The sequence below is a fragment of the Notolabrus celidotus genome, chromosome 6 (assembly GCF_009762535.1).
Source record: "Notolabrus celidotus isolate fNotCel1 chromosome 6, fNotCel1.pri, whole genome shotgun sequence".
Lineage (NCBI taxonomy): Eukaryota > Metazoa > Chordata > Actinopteri > Labriformes > Labridae > Notolabrus > Notolabrus celidotus.
The window spans coordinates 27,905,083-27,923,768 of record NC_048277.1 but is presented as its reverse complement, the minus strand read 5'-3'; the positions used below and the strand labels follow the sequence as shown (position 1 = coordinate 27,923,768).

General features: G+C 41.9%; 1 protein-coding gene across 1 annotated transcript in view; it reads left to right on the top strand.

Moving 5' to 3' along the window:
• nell2a (neural EGFL like 2a) overlaps positions 1 to 18,686 on the top strand; it is a 112,356-nt gene that overhangs the window by 81,183 nt on the left and 12,487 nt on the right. Inside the window, exons 16-17 of the mRNA XM_034684760.1 lie at positions 13,172 to 13,312; positions 17,516 to 17,709. Of these exons, the coding sequence (XP_034540651.1) occupies positions 13,172 to 13,312; positions 17,516 to 17,709 (335 nt within the window). The remainder of the gene's footprint in view (positions 1 to 13,171; positions 13,313 to 17,515; positions 17,710 to 18,686) is intronic.

Here is an 18,686-nt window from a genome sequence, read left to right as displayed (position 1 = left end):
ACGTCTATCTCTCTCTCCTCCCTCCTACAATCAGACTCCTTCACAATCTTGTCAAAGTCAGCATCATGACAGCTACAGTCCTTGTGTGTTTGTGGTTTTATAGTCCACAACCACCACCAGGGCCCCCTGCTACAAGGCTAAACCCTCTGGCACTGTTTAGGGACTACAGCAGTCATTCAGTGTGGAAAGGAGGAGGGGGGTTCCTTCTCTCACTCTCCTCGTAGCCTGACAGGAGCTCCCAGTGAGGGAAGTGTCGACTGGAGGAGCTCACAGAGATGTATGGAGGTTAATGTACTGTTGGATATGCAGCTCGACTGGTGGGCAGGAGAAGAAGGAGGAGGAGGGATTGTGGGAGCAATAGTTTAGGGAGAAGGAGATGGAGATGTACGAGGGAGAGTGACAGATGCAAAACTCTCAGAGGGAGAGGAAGAAGAGGTAACGACTAGGAGGAGGAGGTGGGAGGAGGTGAAGTGGAAAGGAAGATACAGAGATGTTGGGAATAACTGACAAACGCAGCGATGGAATGGGAACCGCACGGTGAGGGATGGGTGGTTAGAGGGTCGGGGTTAGCGAGTTTTTCCTCTGCATTTGGATGCAGAATTGGGCCGGCGGAGAAGAAGAAGAAGGAGGAGGAGGAGGAGGAGGAGGGAGAGCTGGGTGGATGAACATGGAAAAGCTTTCACTAAGTCTGGGTTCCCCTCCCCTTCCCTCACTCCCACCCCAGAACCCTGTGAGCTTTTAGAGGCCTCCCCGGGGACTCCTCTACTTCTGCTGCTGCTGCAGCAGACTGACGGCCTGTCATGAGACACCGAACAGGAGCTCTTCAAGGCAGCGCCGATACACACACCTATGAGCATACACACACAATTACAAATAAGAAAACGCTTACAGTTTGCAGATTGTGTACCTGCCGCTACGGTTTTCGTTGTTGTTCTTCCTCTTTGGTACACATGTGGGTAATGCTTCTTGTATGTTATTACGTTGAGGTACCGGATGTGTATTAATGAGTTTTTTTATGCTCCTGTTATGATCTTTTTGTGGCTGTGTATGTGTCAGTGTTCTTGGTGGCCTGCCATTACCATTCAGGGGGAATGGATGGTAAGGGACATGGGATGCGCAGTGCTGACAGACAGACACCAGCCAGCAGAGAACTCTGACACATCATGAATAATGCAGGATACAGCTGCGCCAGGGCACATTCTCTTCAGACATGGATATAAATGTACGCTGGGCCGGGCATGTAATGTGTGCCCCGAACATGCTGCATAGTCAACATGGGAGCCACAGGCTAGCACTGGCCCTTAAATGGGCTGGGTGAAAGATGGCTAAATATTGGAATATTGGGTTTATTTTTCAGCTAAATGGACATCCATTTGCTTCTCTGGCTTGAAGAAGTGGAATAAAAATGCTCCACCGAAGCTATTAAGTTGTTTCACATTTAGGCCTAATATTTCTGCTGAAGTCTGATGTGTTTTTTTACCTACAAGTGCTTGACCGCCCTGTACTGTGAGTGAGGTCTTTGCTTCGTGTGATTGATCTCTGAATTTCTCTGATGCAGGAAAATCAACACACATTGTGTCTTGTTGAAATTGCAGCCGCTGTCCAATTTGATCCTGAGTGCATTTTGTTTGAGCTCAAGGCAGAGAAGAAAGGTTGCCCCGCTGTAGCGCCCCAGGCCTTGTTTCCCAATATAGATTTTTAGAGGCTGTTTTCTGAGAGCATTTCTGTGGGCATCTGTTAAAATTTTACGTGCATTTCTTAGAACAGCACTTAAGAGCAAATTCAAATGCACGGCGTATAAAGTTTGTCTGTCTGTGGTGGATGAGAATTTAATATAACTTCATACAAAGCATTATTGATATGAAAGATAGTCAAAAGCACAGCATTAATGAAACATAAAAGCAATAAAGAACTTGGAATATTGAGTGCATTTTGAAAATGTTGCTGTATTTAAAGTCAATAATAAAAGCTCCCAGCCTGCAGTATTTTTATGATAAATGTTCCTTGGTGAAGCTATAAAAAGTAAACCTGGCGTGCAAACAAATAAGCTGCTAGACGTTGCACTTAAGCCCAAATTGAGCTTCAAATTATGGATATAAATGAAAAAAAACACAGGTGACTGAAAGCACTTGAATAAAAAGAGAGGAGATATTGAAAGAGAAAACAAAAGATTAAGAAAAGTGGAACTTCAAGCGAGATGAGATTAATTTAATATTGAAGGCTTAGGCTGAGGCATATATGAGCAAAGTCCCCATTACTTCAAGGGTGCACTGAAAGAACGGCAAAATACAAAATCTGCTCGCTTACACCTCTGTCCATCAAAGAGGGTGCGTCATTGTGAAGGTTGTTCTGGATGTCATTGCTCTCAGAGTCTTTGCATATAGTCAATGAAGAGGAGAGCGGCATTGAAAACTGACAGATCCTGCACAACTCTAAAAGCTAATCATTGATTTCAGAACATTTCCTTGAGAAGGGGATTATAGAGATCCTTCTTATCCTTGGTCATGTTCATTCTACGATCATAGCCTATGGGCTTTTTATTCATTTATGCCTTTTTTGCTCACGTTGCATGTAATATGAGTTTTTAGCACAGACTGTATAAAACATGGATGTCATCTCAGTCATATCATGCATTGGTTCCTGAGAGGTGGTTTGAAGCTCAAAGATGTCAGTCGTAAAATTAAAAATGCTGACTCCAACTAACTTCTGGCTGATCTGATAACCGACAATGAAGTGGAGTTGAGGCAACCTTAACTCTACTGTGCCACCAGACAAACAGCAACATGCCCACCTGTCAGTCCAGTCAGCCATGCCCCTTCTTATACTTAATTATCTTCTACTCTTGGGGATGATATTATCAAAGTTATCAAAGGTACAGTTGTTAAAAATAAAGAAATGATGTACAGAGATCCAATCTTTTGTTGTACCAGGCTTATCATGTTTAATTCTGATGTAAAGTGGGCATTTTGATATGAGCTATAATGGGGTTTCCTTGTCTTTTGGAGCCACCCAAGTGGACACGTGAGGAACTGCAGTGTTTTGCACTTCCTTATTGGCTTCTTTTCTTCAACACCACTGCTTGCCATTTACCCAACTGATGTCAAAGCAGCCTTGATTAAAGTTCAGGCTGAACCACTGACTGTCTCAGTGACGTCACCCATTTGTTTCTGAAGGGGCATCCTGAAGTCCAACAATGGCAGCCTTATTAGAAATGCTGACTCAGTCTGACTTTCTGTCAACCCAGACAAAGGCAAAGAGGTGTAGCTGACGAAGGTGTTTGGCCTCCTGGCACACAGCTAATGCGTGCTGCAGTCAGTCAAACCAGTCACAAGCCTAGTTATGCAAATATATGCACAGCTCTTAGCCTTAATATAATTAAAACAGATGAGTTATAAAGATTCACTCTTAAAGCGCTGTTTACACAGGATTAGTATTACCTGGGGACTTCTGGTAATTTGTGAATTACCCCCCTCCATCAGTGTTGGTGTGGCACGTTCACTGTATAAGGTTTATAACTTTATTTCATATAAAGTGTATAAGCTACCACGCTATAAAGCAGTTTGCTTTGAGTCCAACACCTGTCTTTTTCCTCTGGTATTGATAGTTTGAGATATTGATTTAAAAGTGTCTGCACTGGATTAAAAACCCAGTCATCCTCAGCAATCATTACAAATGATGCAAATAAGGTTCAAGCTTTAGATGTGTTTAATTCAACTGTGAAAATGAACATTTTACTATGGGTGTTAATGTGGATTCCCTGGCTTTTGGGGCCAACCTCAAGTGGACACTGAAGGTACTGCAGTTTTTTGAATTTCCACGTAGGCTTCATTTTTCATCAAACAATAATTTTAAGAAGTCTGTACCCTGATGGGCTGTAAAGGTACAGCAGGTGGGCTAAAAGAGGTTATTCGCAATTATGGGGAAAACAATTTGAAACTGAAAACTATGAAGCCCATGCGGAAGTGTTATAAGCTGCAATTCATCGAGAATCTGCTTGAGGCTGGCTGCAGAAACACCGGAAACCACATAGACACCAATTCAAAAAAGACGATCTTGGCAGCATTAATAAACATGTTTACAGCCTGGTTCAAAAAAAGGCTTGGCTCTACGTATCTAATCTCTCTATCGGCACACACTGTACGAGGGGTGAATTTTTTTCCAACGGGATGGTCCAGAAGATATTAAGAGTACAAGTTTTTGCCCAAATAAGGACATGACTGACTTGACTCCCGGTTGGGAATATATACCTGTTGGCTAAGAGGCTCAAACTCCGCCCCTTTACGTCACACTATGCATTGTTGAGTTCCGCATTCTAATACGGCTGCCGCCGTCGTCATTTGGCTTCGAAACAGTGCTTCAGAAACAGATGGGTGATTTCATGGATACTACGACCATTATTTATACAGTCTATGTTTGAGCCATAAAATATTTTCAGATCCTAAAGCCTGAGAGATAATTCTTATCTAAGAGAATGGCTTGGCAACACAACTAAATAAAAGGAACTAAACCACAAAGACTTAAGGTCATGCTGCAGTTACATCATGAAAGAAACATGTCTTTAGGTTAAATACTTTGAGAAAGTGGAACCTCGCTGCGAAGAAAAGTCATAACTTTATAATTATTCAAACTCGAAATTGCTTCAGGAAACAGGGCCTGTGTGAATAGAGAATTTCTTAGCAGCAGGTAGCTGATTTATGAAATAATTGGTTACAGCATCTGTGAACGTCCGCTTCAGTTTAGCCTCAGACGCATGTTTATTGACTGAAAAGCTGAACTGCTCCAGTGAGATGAATGGGAAGGTAGTCTTTGTATTTTCCTTTATTTTCAGCTCATTATCTCCTCCTTTCAAGCCCCTCTAAGCTTGTTAGGATGCTGGGCCACCAAATTTTCTGTCACTAAGCTGTCACTTCTGTAACTAATGGCTGTCTCCACCGTCCTTGGCCGGCGTCTTGCTCTCTCCTCAAAGGACGCTGCTGGTTTCTCGAGGGGGGAGAGCATTTGATCAGATACTGTGGATGGACACCTCTCACTTTCATCTTTCATTTCATCTGCTGTCCTGTGTCCTCGTAAGCACTTTTAATCCGTGGCGCTGAATCATACTGTGGCTATTTTAGTATCAACAGTGTTCTTTGAGGACAAGGAGAAAGATAAAAGATTTTTTTTTTGATGTGAGGTGTTAATGATGCTATTTAGATTTGTGACTCCTACACACTCCTGGAGGGTTATGTTCAAGAGCACCATCAGAGAGCCCTGGTGCATTACACCTACACTCTAAATTGCTGTTTTATTAGAAGGAAAAACTCTCATTTCTCAAATCATGATAATTTAACAAGCCCACTACTTCTTCTGAATTGATACTCTCATAAAAAGAAGTGATCTAAAGAGGGAAGTGTTCTGTTTATGTGAGTAAGGCAGCGCCTTTTCATCAGTTTCCATATTCTGTGTTTCAGGAATGAAATATTCAACGTGTTTTTTACAACTTTTTGCAGGGCAGGAGGGAGATAAAAAAGGAAAGAAAGAAAGAGAAAAATGAAGATTGAACACGACGTACTTTAACAAAAAAGATAGCTGGGAAGTGATGAAAGTGGAGAATGTTTTACTTTTGGGTGAAAGCATATGAGATGAGACGGAAAAAGGAGGAAGAAGATGGGAGAGCTTGAAGGGTGTGATTTATGTAACAATGAAAGAATAAAAATATAAAGTAAGTGGAAGAAGAAGAAGAAGAGGTAACAGAAGATGACCAAGGAAACTAAGAATTAGAGAGAGGAGGAGTCCTGAGGTCATGCTGGAATACTGACAAGGACTGAGAGTCGAACAGGGCCAGACAAACAATTTGTTCCCTCAGACCTCATTTACATTGATTGGGAGCTTGTCAGAGTTTTAGTCACAAAGGCGGCTCAGAGTAAACACGCAGATGAATTAGAGTGAGGGACAAAAGAAACAAGCAGGAAAATAAAAAGCAATGGTTCGGTGACAATAGACAGGTGTTAAATGTGATGTATGTGCATGGAGAGCAGGACTGTCCAGGTGAAACAGCACAGACGAGTAACTTGCAGTTGTGATTTCAAACAGCAAGGCCCACAGTGTGCGTTACATCCATAACAATGCTCAGCAAGAAAAAAAACATCACAGCCCCATCACAGCTGAAGCCTCCCCAGGGCGCCTCCCACCCGACACTCAGGCACAGGTAGTGAATATTTAAAACCATATTAATTTTTCCAGCCCCCTTTGACAGCTCCCATGATGCCTCGCTGCAGCTCTCCCTCTCTCCCCTCCTTTGCTGCACGATCTACCCACAAGGCCCCGGGGCCTGTGACTGTTTAAGCTCAAGCGGCTTGTTTAAGCACAGTGATTATGTATTCATTATTTATTTAGAGACGGCCTTACAAAGCACTCACTCCATCACCCGTAATTAGTGTGTCTTAATTAGGCCCTGCTAATGGCCAGAGCCGACGTTTAGCTGAGCGCAACCTGCTGCTTCTACCTAAATGACACATCTCCCAGGGATAGCTCAGTGCTGTGGCTGCGTGGCTGGAAAGGCCAGTGGAAATGAAATGGCATGCTTTTTGTCTGCTGCAGCATGCAGATGTGCTCTCTGAATGATGTCTTCTCCCCCCTTTTGAGAAAACAATGAGCGTCCAAAAGTGGAAAATGAGTGTTTTATGCTGTTTGGATTGCAAGAGGGAACCACATGTCGGTTCTTGTACCAGTCAGAGAGTCATTGTTTCCCTGTTTGTGGGTAAATTCTTTGGACTTTGAGACAACAAAACACTGTTTTTACAAACTGGAACAAGTCCCCGTTGTATTATTGACTGGCAGTGACACAACCACTCAGCAACTTCATATGCAAGACAAAACGGCCCGCTGAGACTTTGACTCGAGCTTTCAAGCTAATGTCTCAAATAATCATGAACACAAACTTTGTGCTGTAACTTTATTTGCTGAATGAGCTACGAAATGATTCTTATCAGTTTGAAAAGTTCACTACTAATATCATTTTGCAGACTCACAAGCCAATTAGGACGTCAGCTGCATCACATTAAAGTGCAGATTGCAAGTATTATTAGAATTCTTTTCTAAATGACGCAGTAATAGTCCTTACACTTACACCTCAATTAAAAGATGTTTTGATAATTGAGAGCAGCGTCTCAAGCTTTGAGCGTAACACAGACATACTGTATTAATACAGTACTGTAAACTACAGTAGGCCTATCCTGTGAACTGGAAAGCTTTAACTGTGTCAGTGATGCAATCCTAATCTCCACTCTAAAGCCTAAGCACTGAACCATTTGACCTTAATGGCATCAGGCATGTAGTCGATGACAGCTTAATATGTGAGAGTATAAAGATCAGAAATGGGACACACTATCATGATATCACTCATTGACATTAAAACATGGACTGATTCTCTGTGATGTCAACCACTGCTTTCTGAAGCACAGTTTTGACAGAAATTCTGACTCAACCTAACATTCAGTCGATCTAGCAAGAGGCAAAGAGGTAAAGTTGAGGCAGGCCTTTAGCCTCCTTGCTAACATCTGCAATAAGCCCCCCTGTCAGTCAAGTCAGCTATGTACCTGATTATGCAAAACTCCTAATTTAATATCTTCAAAACACATGAGTTATAAAAATAATTCACTGTCTATGGAGTGTGTGCGAGTAGATAAATTAGCTTTTCAGATCATAACTGTTAAATCTTGGAGGGTGTAGATTTGTGTATTTTTTCTGCAAAGATGGCCTTTTTTTAGAATGGCTGTGTATGTGGCCTCTGGGGCTTTTGGTACCAGCCTCAAGTGGACACTAGCAGAAGTGCAGTTTTTAAAACTTCTGAATCAGCTTGATTTCTCAAGACCAGAGGTTGCTGGGTGGTAACAAAATACAGATCTTAACAATAGCAACATGCAAACACTTAATCGCTTTGTTTACATTTAGGTTTTGCTTCCACACTTTATTAAATTGGAACTGATTTGAACCAGGTTGGACTCACTAGGGGCTGTGGTGGAGAGATGCAAACAGAAAATGCTAGAGGCCATTCGAAACTACACAGATCATCCACTTCACAACTTCTTTGTGGACCAGAGAAACAGTGGCAGTTGACTGCTCATCTCGCGCCATGACAGTCAAAATAGCCTGACAGTTGGCAGAAATGGGCGAAAGTATGACAACAAAACCTCACATGCAATACAAAATTTTCCTAGGTCACTGGGGGGGGTGTGCTTTTTGTTTTACACGCCAAACAATTTTTTTACCCACCATTGGCGCTTGATGGGTGTTGATTTTATGCCCTGTGTAGAGAGCTTCCTTACCAAAAAGAAAAAAATCATTGACTGTTGTAATTGGACTCTGCACTGACAAGAGCTATGATACCTAGCTATGACACTTTTCACACTACATATATTTATTCTTTCTATTGTTAATGTAAAAACCCCACTATAGCTACTTGTGTGGTTGTGTTTGAGGTGTATGTATGAATGTAGCAGTACTGTTGGTGAAACTGTTAATCACACATATGCATCTTTCCTCTCACTCAGAGGGAAACGGATGGAAAATTCTCATTTATCTGGAAAATCATTCTCTTCATAATAAAACGATCATCAAATCCATGCCCATGTATTTATGACGATGTATGGAGCAGCATTTCATTAATCATTTCAGTTTCACTTCGAAGGATGGAAGAATTTTGCGGCTATAGGTAACTGATCTAGAGTGATTACACTGTGTTTGCGCTCAGAGCTGCTGATTGTTCACAAGGCTTGTTTCCAATTTACCCATGATTACTCATCCACTCTCCTTCTCAAGTACTTGCAGATATGGATTGTGTTGAAGAGTCTGTTTCATCTTCAGGAACTCTGCGTGTGACTCAATTTGCCTTGGGTTCCATGATGATTGATTGATTACTTGAGTTGGCTTAATGAAGACTGAGGACCAGTGACAAGCACTCAATTACACTTAGCTGTACATAAAAGAGCAGTCATACAAAACCTTATTGCTACATGCCAATACAAGCTTTTGTGCCCATTATTATTGACTCAAAGGTTGAGCGGCCTTTTGTCAGCCGTCATGGCAAATATGATTGGACATGACGAATGTAAGATCCACTTATCCTTCAAATGACATCAGACTGAACAGGAGGGAAAGTGCAGTTGAGATCCATGGATGTTTCTAAATCATTCTCCTGCAGCCTGTCAGGATTACCAGGTAGACCTCTATGGAAATGGAAATCAGATTGAATTAGGTTACTGTGCTGGAGATGTTCATGTGGCAGCAGTAACTGGGTTTCTACGCTGAGTGATGCAACACAGCGCAGAGCTGAATCCCGACCCCCGGGGGCTCTCTGCCAGTCAAAGAGAAAGGGAAAAGACTTTGGGAAGAGAGCGACAGGGGTAGAAAGAAGCAAAGAGCCGCACCTGTCCGGGATCAGAATGGGAAGCGAGTAGAATGTGAAGAGGTTGGCAGGAGCGGGGACAATCAAAGAGACAAGGGCAGGCTGGGCTAAACTTTAAACTCTGCCTTTCTCTGCTCAAAGAGAAGACAAACTGCAGGGATGAGGAGAGGTGACACCTCAGCTTTGAGATGGAGATACAGCACACAGGCAAAAAGTGGAAAAGTAACGTGGGAAGGTGAGGGCAGAGGATGAAAAAAAGAGGAGGGGGTGTAATGGCATGTGCAGTGGCATTTTTATTTATTTATTTAACCTTTATTTAACCAGGTGAGTTAATTGAGAACCAATTCTCATTTGCAATAACGACCTGGGCGAGAAGGCAACACAGGTGGCATGACAATAAATAAAAACAAAACAAAAACAGAGAGGACATACAGACAGACCTAGAAACAGAACAGTACAATACAAACATATGACAGCAGTGAGCAACTTAAAAGCAATTTAAAAGCAAGTGCAGTGATGTTGAGTTATCGGGTGTATTAGGTTTTTGAATGTGGCGAATTGAATGAGAGAGGTCAGCTTTAGGGATTGTTGCAGGTGATTCCAGTCATTTGCAGCGGAAAACTGGAAGGAGGTGCGACCAAAGGAGGTCCGGGTTTTGGGCGGGATGAGTTTGATAAGGCTACTTGAGCGCAGGCTACGGTTTGTGCTGTGAAGTTTGATTAGTGACTGTAGATATAACGGGGTTTTACAAGTGAGGGATTTGTAAATGAATAGAAACCAGTGTGTTTGCCTGCGAGAGTGGAGTGAGGGCCAGTTCAGTTGAGAGTATAGGTGACAGTGGTGAGTGGTGAATGGGGCTCCAGTGACAAAACGGATAGCAGCGTGGTAAATGACATCCAGTTTGTGAAGGAGGGTGTTGGAAGCAGACCTGTAGACTATGTCACAGTAATCAAGGATTGGGAGGACTGTCATCTGAACCAGAAGCCGTTTAGTAGAGTGCGTGAAGGAGGATTTGTTGCGATAGAGAAAACCAATACAGGATTTGACCTTAGTGAGTAGTGTGTTGATGTGTGCTTCAAAAGAAAGTTTGCAGTCAAGCCAGATCCCTAGGTATTTGTAGCAGTCAACCAACTCAATCTCCGACCCATCCAGGGAGGAGATTTTGAGGGGGCTGTTGGGCAATGGTATGTTTTTGTTAAAAACCATACATTTAGTTTTGCAGGAGGGAAGTCCATGTGCTTCTTCCTCACTCTGCCCTCCAAGAGCCTCCTTAATAGAGCGCTTTTTCCAGACTGCCACTCAAGATAACAAGTGGGATAACTGCAGCCCTCCTCCATCTCTTCCTCTTATATGTCTCCTCCTTCCTCCTCTTTCCCCTGTTCAACAAGCTTCTCCTCATCCTCTGTTTGTGTCAGTTTCTCTATGTCACCTCTCAGTTAGCATTGTCACTTCAAAACAACTGTTCTTCCATGACCTTTCACCTCTTCAGGTGCCCTCGTTTTGACAGCGTAGTCACAACTTGATTAAAGGAGTAAAAATAGTGCAGCATCCACAACCATGATCCAACAAAAGCCTTGTGATTCAGTAGAGACGGAGGCTTCCAGGCGGCGCCTTTGTCTGAGTGTCATTGTTGATGATTTAATTACAAAGATTCTCCATTATCATCCACGCAAGATGATAAAAGAGAAGGCAAGACTTTTGTTAGCATGTCGTATCCTCGCCGTACCTCACGCATTCAATCCTGTTGAGCCCAAGGTGTGACGGCAGTGAGTTCCAACCGTCCTAAAACACAGCTCCGTTTTTTAAAAGTTGATCTGACAGCAGGCTGAGAAGCGTCGTGCTGTAATTGTAGCTGACAGGTTTGGCTCACATGAAAGTGAACATTTTTTGTTCAGGGTGTAACCCTCTGTTGTTGTAGCCAGACAGTCAAGCTTTTTAAAAAGAAACGCCTGAATGAAACCGTCTGAAAATAACCATTTGCATATTTTTAGACTGAGCTCACCATCAGTGTCTGTTATAAATAGTGTCTGGCTGCTTGGTTGTACTTTGAACAATTTCATGCAGGCTTATTGGGGAGAGGAGGACGATCTGAACAAATTCAGTTGATTTAAAAAAAAAAAGCTCTAGCGATACACCTCGTCTAGCTCTTCCTTTTAAAAGCTCCCTGTTCTTTTATCATGCTGAGATTCACAGGCAACAAAGAGCATTGGATATTTCTCTCTGTCAGGAGTGGGGAGAATTCATATTAATTTTCAAAGAGAGGCTAGTTATACCGTTTTCTAGAGACTCATGATTTTTAAACCGTGTCCTTTTACCTCAGCATTGCTGTCCTTAGAGGTGAAATGAGGTGCACTGCTCCCAGCAAACTGATGTAATTAGTGAAATGTGAGATTCTGCTTTAAAGTCTGCCTTGCTTCAGAAACACACACAGCTTTTTTAACCTAGTTGTTGTAGAAAAACAGAGAAGAAGAGCATGCTGTAGGATTTGTCTTCTCCACAGACAAATGTAGGGAATTTTTAATAGATAAGTCCCTAATCTGAGGGACATTTGATCAACGGTTAATCTGCTGCAGAAATTCTATTAAAAGGCTGAGGGCTCATTAGCCAATAGATCTTAATCCCATTACCGGCTGGGCGGTGGGGGACCATGAGCCCGGCTGTCTGTCGCTCTATGGGGGATACTGTTGCAGGCAGTGGCAGGGAGAAGGTCACACACGGCACTCATTGCCATTTTCATAATGAGTGCAGAGCATCATGCATCATGCACAATCATAAAAAAGCCATCAGTGGCCATGCAGGCACATTTAATCACTGTGCATGTCTGGCCCTAACGTCTTTAGCCCTACTGTGTAATAACAGGCTTTATTTCCTCTCTTGTGTGGGCCTGGCCCTTAGTTTAATTAAATGTTAGCTGAAATATCAGAGAGATCTGCCTCTCTGTGAATGTGTGTGTGTGTGTGTGTGTGACTTTGTTTTATTATTGAATATTTTATTGGATTTGTTCAAGGCTTATGTTTGTAAAAAAAGTTGCCTATTGTAATAATAAGGTCGAGTGTCAGCCCGTTGTAAACACAGAGAGAAGTGAGAGAAACACTGATTAATAATAATTTTAAAAAAGGCCTAATGGAGAATGACAGGGACAAAAACAAAAAAAAACAGGGAGGGGAAAGTCAGAGCGTGTAATCAGAGTCTTTTGTGAAAGAAAGGAGCTGAAGGAGGAGGCAGAGTCAAGGATGTTTCTAAGTGGAGCTCTGTGAGAACAAACATCAGCTCCATCTATTGACAAACGCCCACAGGCTGCCGTAGGAGATGCATCAAGGCCCTTCGCAGAGCCTCTTCTCACTTCCCCTTCAGAAAATGCATATGTCCAATCAAAGTTCAATTACTGGTCTACTTGATTATGTGTTCAGGATTCAATGTGTCAGATACTTTACTGACATTTCAGAGGAAATGCTTGTTAAACCTCTTTCTTTCAAGAAAAGGCTTGTTATGTTACATCCCTTCATTCCCTGCTATCTCTTATTGATACAGATGTCCTTCTCTGGATATGCAAGTATGCCTGATCAATGAAGCCTTCGGACCAGATCCACTCAGATGCTAGACACGATGTTGTATCTATTATGAACCGGTCAATGCTGAAAATGCCTACTGGGCAAGAATGTGGGCTCCATAGACCGTTCACTGTAAAGAGTTTATTTTGAAACCAACATGATAGTGACCGTATAAAGATGTTTAATCACTGCTCTCTTGTCTTCTTCTCTGGTTTCATCCTCCTCTTCTCTGCAGATATTGATGAGTGTGCGGACGGCTTTGTCGAGTGTGATAGTAAATCCACTTGTGTCAACTTGCCCGGCTGGTACCACTGTGAGTGTCGTGATGGCTACCATGACAACGGCTTGTTTTCTGCCAACGGGGAGTCGTGTGTAGGTGAGTGGGCCACCTTTTCTCTCTGTGCACAAATATGGAAAAAGGGGGTTGAGGAGGTTCTTTTTTATTTTGGGTTTGCTAAATGCTAAAGTGAGGTACAATTAAAAGGCAGTGTTGGGAAATAATAATAATAGATTATTTATATAGTACTTATAAAAACAGACGTTACAAAGTGCTTTACATCATAAAAACATCCCATAATGAGCAAATCAAGACAGGGAGACATATTGAACTAGCAAGACATACAGAACTTAAGAAGAAAAACAATTTAAAGTAAAAGATTAAAACAACAAAACAACTGAAAACAGTAAAAAACAAAACAAAAAAACAAAACAAGGATTGAATAAAATAAAACTATTAATAAAAATAGATTTAAAATAGATATAGCATCATAGATAAAACATATTATTACAAGAGGGCCTTTTAATTACAGGAAATACTGATGTAACTTCCCTGAGATCCTCAGGCAGATTGTTCCACAGTTGAGGAGCCTGAACAGCAAACACTCGGCCACTTCTAGTTTCATAGCTTGAGATGGGAGCTTTAAGGAGGTTCCTGTCTGAGGATCTGAGGCTGCACCAAGCGGCAACCTCCAGTCTAAAAATATGAGTCCAATGCGGAAGTGCTAAAAACTGCAGTTCATCGAGGATCCGCTTGAGGCTGGCTCTGGAAGTACCAGAAACCACATACACACCAATTAAAAAAAGACGATCTTTACAGCAGAAAGAAACATGTTTACAGCCTGGTACAAAAGACGAGTGTAGTCTGGATAGCTCGTTTCTCGATCGGCTCACACTGTGAGGGGGGTGAATTTCTTTCTAACACGGCAATTTCGAAGATTACGAGTCTTTCAATGAGAGGCACAGTTGACTTGATTGATAGGTGGGAACACTGTAGCTGTTGGCTAGGAGGCTCAAAGCCCGCCTCTTTACGTCACAATCGCTCAACAGCAGAAATATGGCTGCTGCCGCCGATTGGCCTCAAAACAGCGTTTCAGAAACAGATGGGTGATGTCACAGATACTACGTCCATATTTTATACAGTCTATGGGCTGCGCCCAGGCTTGTAGGGAGACAGCAATTCACATATATATTCTTGGGCCAGGTCATTGATTGGGATTTCAGATCAAGCACTAAATGTAAATTTATGTTAATGTAATGATGTGAAATGAAATAAGTAATGTGGTCAGTCCCTCTTCTGTATATAGTGATTTTTTTTCCTTATTTGAGATTAACTTTTTTTATTTCACTTCATCTGTCACACGCCCTTTTCAATAACAGCTCCTATCATCCAGCATTTATGTTTGTGATTGAATGTTTATATTTACTACCAATACAATTATATAAAATATAATTAACTATCATCTTTGTTGTTCATTTCCTGCAGCACTACCTCCATTTCAGAATGAGTTCTGTTTTTCTAACATTTGGAGTCCAGTGCACAGTCACGCTCTACAGTCTCGTGCCCCTTTATGGGCATTGGTGTGCCGTTTAGGAAAAACTGGCACCAGCTTCCACTTTATGAGACATGGCATTCATCAGTTCCAAAACACAGGTGTAAACAGTCCAGAAAGAGGGTCGTGAAACTGGTTCAGGCTGGGCATGTACTGTGCAAACTGGAGCTGAGTCTGACCCGTTTCTTTGAGATGCACAATTGATTTTGTTGTCCGGCTTGTTTTCAGCTCAATCGCGCTTCATTTTCCGTGCGGTGTACAGGGAAACACAAAGGTGGATTATGGCCTGATCGGGCTGCTCCGAAGCAGTCGTTTGAATTCCTGGCGTGTTAGAAATTTGGTTGGCCGACAGTGTACTCTTGCTGTGAATGCAGGGTCACAAGTAGTTTCCCCAATTTCAGAGCTTTTTTCCTGAGAAAAATGGTAGGCAAAGCTCCATGGTGACACACGATAACTGAAGTACACAAATATACACCCATCAGCCATAACTTTATGACCACCTTTGCAGTGTAATGCAATCCAGTTTAACACCTTTAAAGCTGCTGTTGGTAGTCACAGAGTAAACATCTGCTCAGAAAGAGAGGGACTTCGAATGTCAACACTATCCCTCGCAACCAGCTTCCCTCTTAGCCCCCCAACACAGATCGGCGTGTGCAGTCATGATAGTGCCGGACTCATAGCTAGTCGGAGGACGTAGTAGGGGCCGCCCCTTAACCAAGCCAGACAGAAGATGGAGATTAGCTGATATTGGTCCGTCATAACGGGAACGAGGGGAATAATAACATTGCTTGATACAAAGGCACTGGAAAACGCAGAGATTTCACAATAGTCTCAATTTACTCCACTTACTGATGAGTACTGATGGGTACTATGACCTTTTCTCAAAACCCAGCAGAAAAAGACTAACGATTCCTACCAATAGCAGCTTTAAGGCCATCCATAACCTAGCTCCTCCATACCTCACAGAACTTCTGTACATCAACACACCAACCTGCACTCTCAGGTCTTCTTCTTCCATTCACCTCACTACACCACCCGCCTGCTGGACCACCATGGGGTCTAGAGCTTTCAGCTAGCCTGCCCCCCACCTCTGGAATTCCTTCCCACCAGACATCCGTAGCATTGACTCTCTTTCCATTTTAAAATCCTCTCTTAAAACCCATCTTTTAAAACTGGTATAGTCACTGTGATTACAGATCTTCACGACACTGTCTCTTATCCTGTTTATTTTATTTATTATTTACACTGTATTATGTCTTTATTTTTATCAAATTGATTTTCATATTGTTCTTTTTTTAAACTCTGGCTTGTAAGGTGACCTTGAGTGCTTTGAAAGGCACCTAGAAATAAAATATATCATTATTATTATTATTATTAGTAGTAGTAGTAGTAGTAGTAGTAGTAGTATTGACAGCTCTATCTTATTCTCTTCTCATTTCTGTCATTTGTGGCTTTTATGGTGTTTATTGCTCATTTTGTAACTCTGTTTTAAAAAGCACTATATATAAGTTTATTATTATCTAACCATACATTCTTCTTTTAAAAAGCTTCAGTATTTTTTTGTTTTTGTTGAAATCTTATTCTTCCACTTCTGCTTCTGTCTATGGGAGATTTCAAAGGAAACCTCATAGAGAGTCTAGCTTCATCCTGATACAACACAAACAGTGTGAGCACTCGGGTCATACCTGACAATCAGGCGGCACAGTGTGAACTTTGGTTGTGTGTCGTAAACAATTCACTCATACAGCGAGATGACATTCCACCACAACATTTCTACCATCAGACCTTCACTGAGGAACACAGAAAAAACATAGGAAGATGTTTCTTTCTTCTTATAAGCCCACAATGCCTCATTGATAAAAAAAAAACACACCATTAATCCTACATTAAACGGCTCTTCATTTCACATTTGATTTGATTGATTCTTTGTGGTATGCCTACCTCTCAGGGGTTTAAGACTTGAAGCAAGCCCTTTGAAACACTTCCTATGTATTAATTAGCAATATGTTGGAATACATGAGTCACCCATCATCAGAAACCCCCTGAACTTTACGGTTTTATAAGATGTTTTCTTTCGCTTGTGTAAGTGATGATGCTATGATTGGATAGGTGTGTCATTATCAGTCTGTTTCCCTCCCGAACTGTCACCTCATTCGTTTCTGGAACATTCTCTCTGATACAGCCTATGAGGAGAAATGTCAGCTGTCAAAATAGAAACCCTCAATCTACACCAACATGGAAGCATTGCCGGTAACAATAACGCTGGCACCGCTCCACTCGTTGACCCCATCTTAGCTGTCAGTTAGAGCAGGAGAGGTAGAAAAAAAAAAACACATTAAAGACACTTTCAGAAAGCTGAACCTGTCTGGGTTTCACAAAGCAAAGTTATAATTTGACCAAAAGTAGGTTTCTGGGTTACATTACAGTTGTTTTCTGTGTGTTTCCATCACGATAGGTTGTGTGGCTACATTTCAGAGCCTATTCTGAAGCTGTGACACCATTGTGTTTTACGGCTGCACAGAGAAGGTCCTTTTCTTCCTCAATAGGACAAAATGTGGATCCCCATCATTACATTTGTGAACTCTGAACTATTCTGCGACAGGACATGCTCCTTTCCTGTCACCGTGTCACATAAAGCAAACATTTTGAGCTTGTACTGCAAAGAAATCCAGATTTAATAGAGCCCTGCAGAAGCTGTGTTACCTGCTCAGAGCATATGCATGATGTCATCTTTTCTGTGCTCCCTGCAGATATTAATGAATGCAAGACGGGGAGGAACACCTGTGCCAACGACACGGTGTGCTTCAACCTGGACGGAGGCTATGACTGCCGGTGCCCCCACGGGCACAACTGCACGGGCGACTGTATCCATGACAACAAGGTCAAGCACAGCGGGCAGATCTGGGTGCTGGACAGCGATAGGTGCTCGGTGTGCTCCTGCCAGGTGAGAAACAGAGGCAGATGGACACAGAGGAAGCAGAGACAAAGGAGAGGAGAGATAAACAGAAAATGGCAGAACAGAGGTAGAGGGATGGGATGATGAGGATAGAGCCGGGCGTGTGGAAAGATCAATATGATTAAAAAACGAAAGAGAGGTAGAAAAAAAAACAGAGGAAATGTGCTCAGCACCATGGATTGATGAGAGGTAGAGGTTCCTTCTTTTTGTCAATGCACCCCTTTGGTCTGTGAATGAGTAAGACATCTCTCTCTCTCTCTGTGTCTGCCTTGTTACGGTTCTACGAAGCAGTGATGCCATTATTGCCATTATTTATGATCACACACAGACACAAAATGCAGATATTTGAACATACAAGTTCAATCAAAAACTACAGCACAGTGTTTCCAGCTGTGTTTCTAGGATGACATTCCCATTAAAAATCACAAGCAGTGCACAGTGATGTCATCCAACTGAGCTAACATAACAGACACTTGTCATTAGCACCTATAGTGTCATGACATCTACAAGATGATGATTGAAAGTCAATTGTTGCAGACTATCTTCAAGTTCAGATTCCAACACTCTGATACAAAAATGTATACTTAGTAGTCTCTTGAAGGCGTGTTTATGTACTTGGCATAAAGGCCACGTAGAAGAATACAAATTGAGATTAAGAGGGGGAAAAAAGTACATTGATGAGAACAAAGTCATAATAGTCAAGACATAAAATGACACTGTTATGGAAATAAAGCTCTAAGTCCTTTGAAGTTATACTTGTAAGTGTAGGTTTAGCAAATAATTACTTTTTTATTGTTATTATACTTTAATACTCAGTTTTTTGCACATTCTTTTCAGATTCATGATACGTATTACGAAGTGGAGCTGATGTGCCAAAAGAAAAAGTATTTTGTTATCTGTGAGACCTGATCTGAAGTGTAATTTCACTTCAGATATTCGCCTTCAAAGTAACATGCAGGGCAATC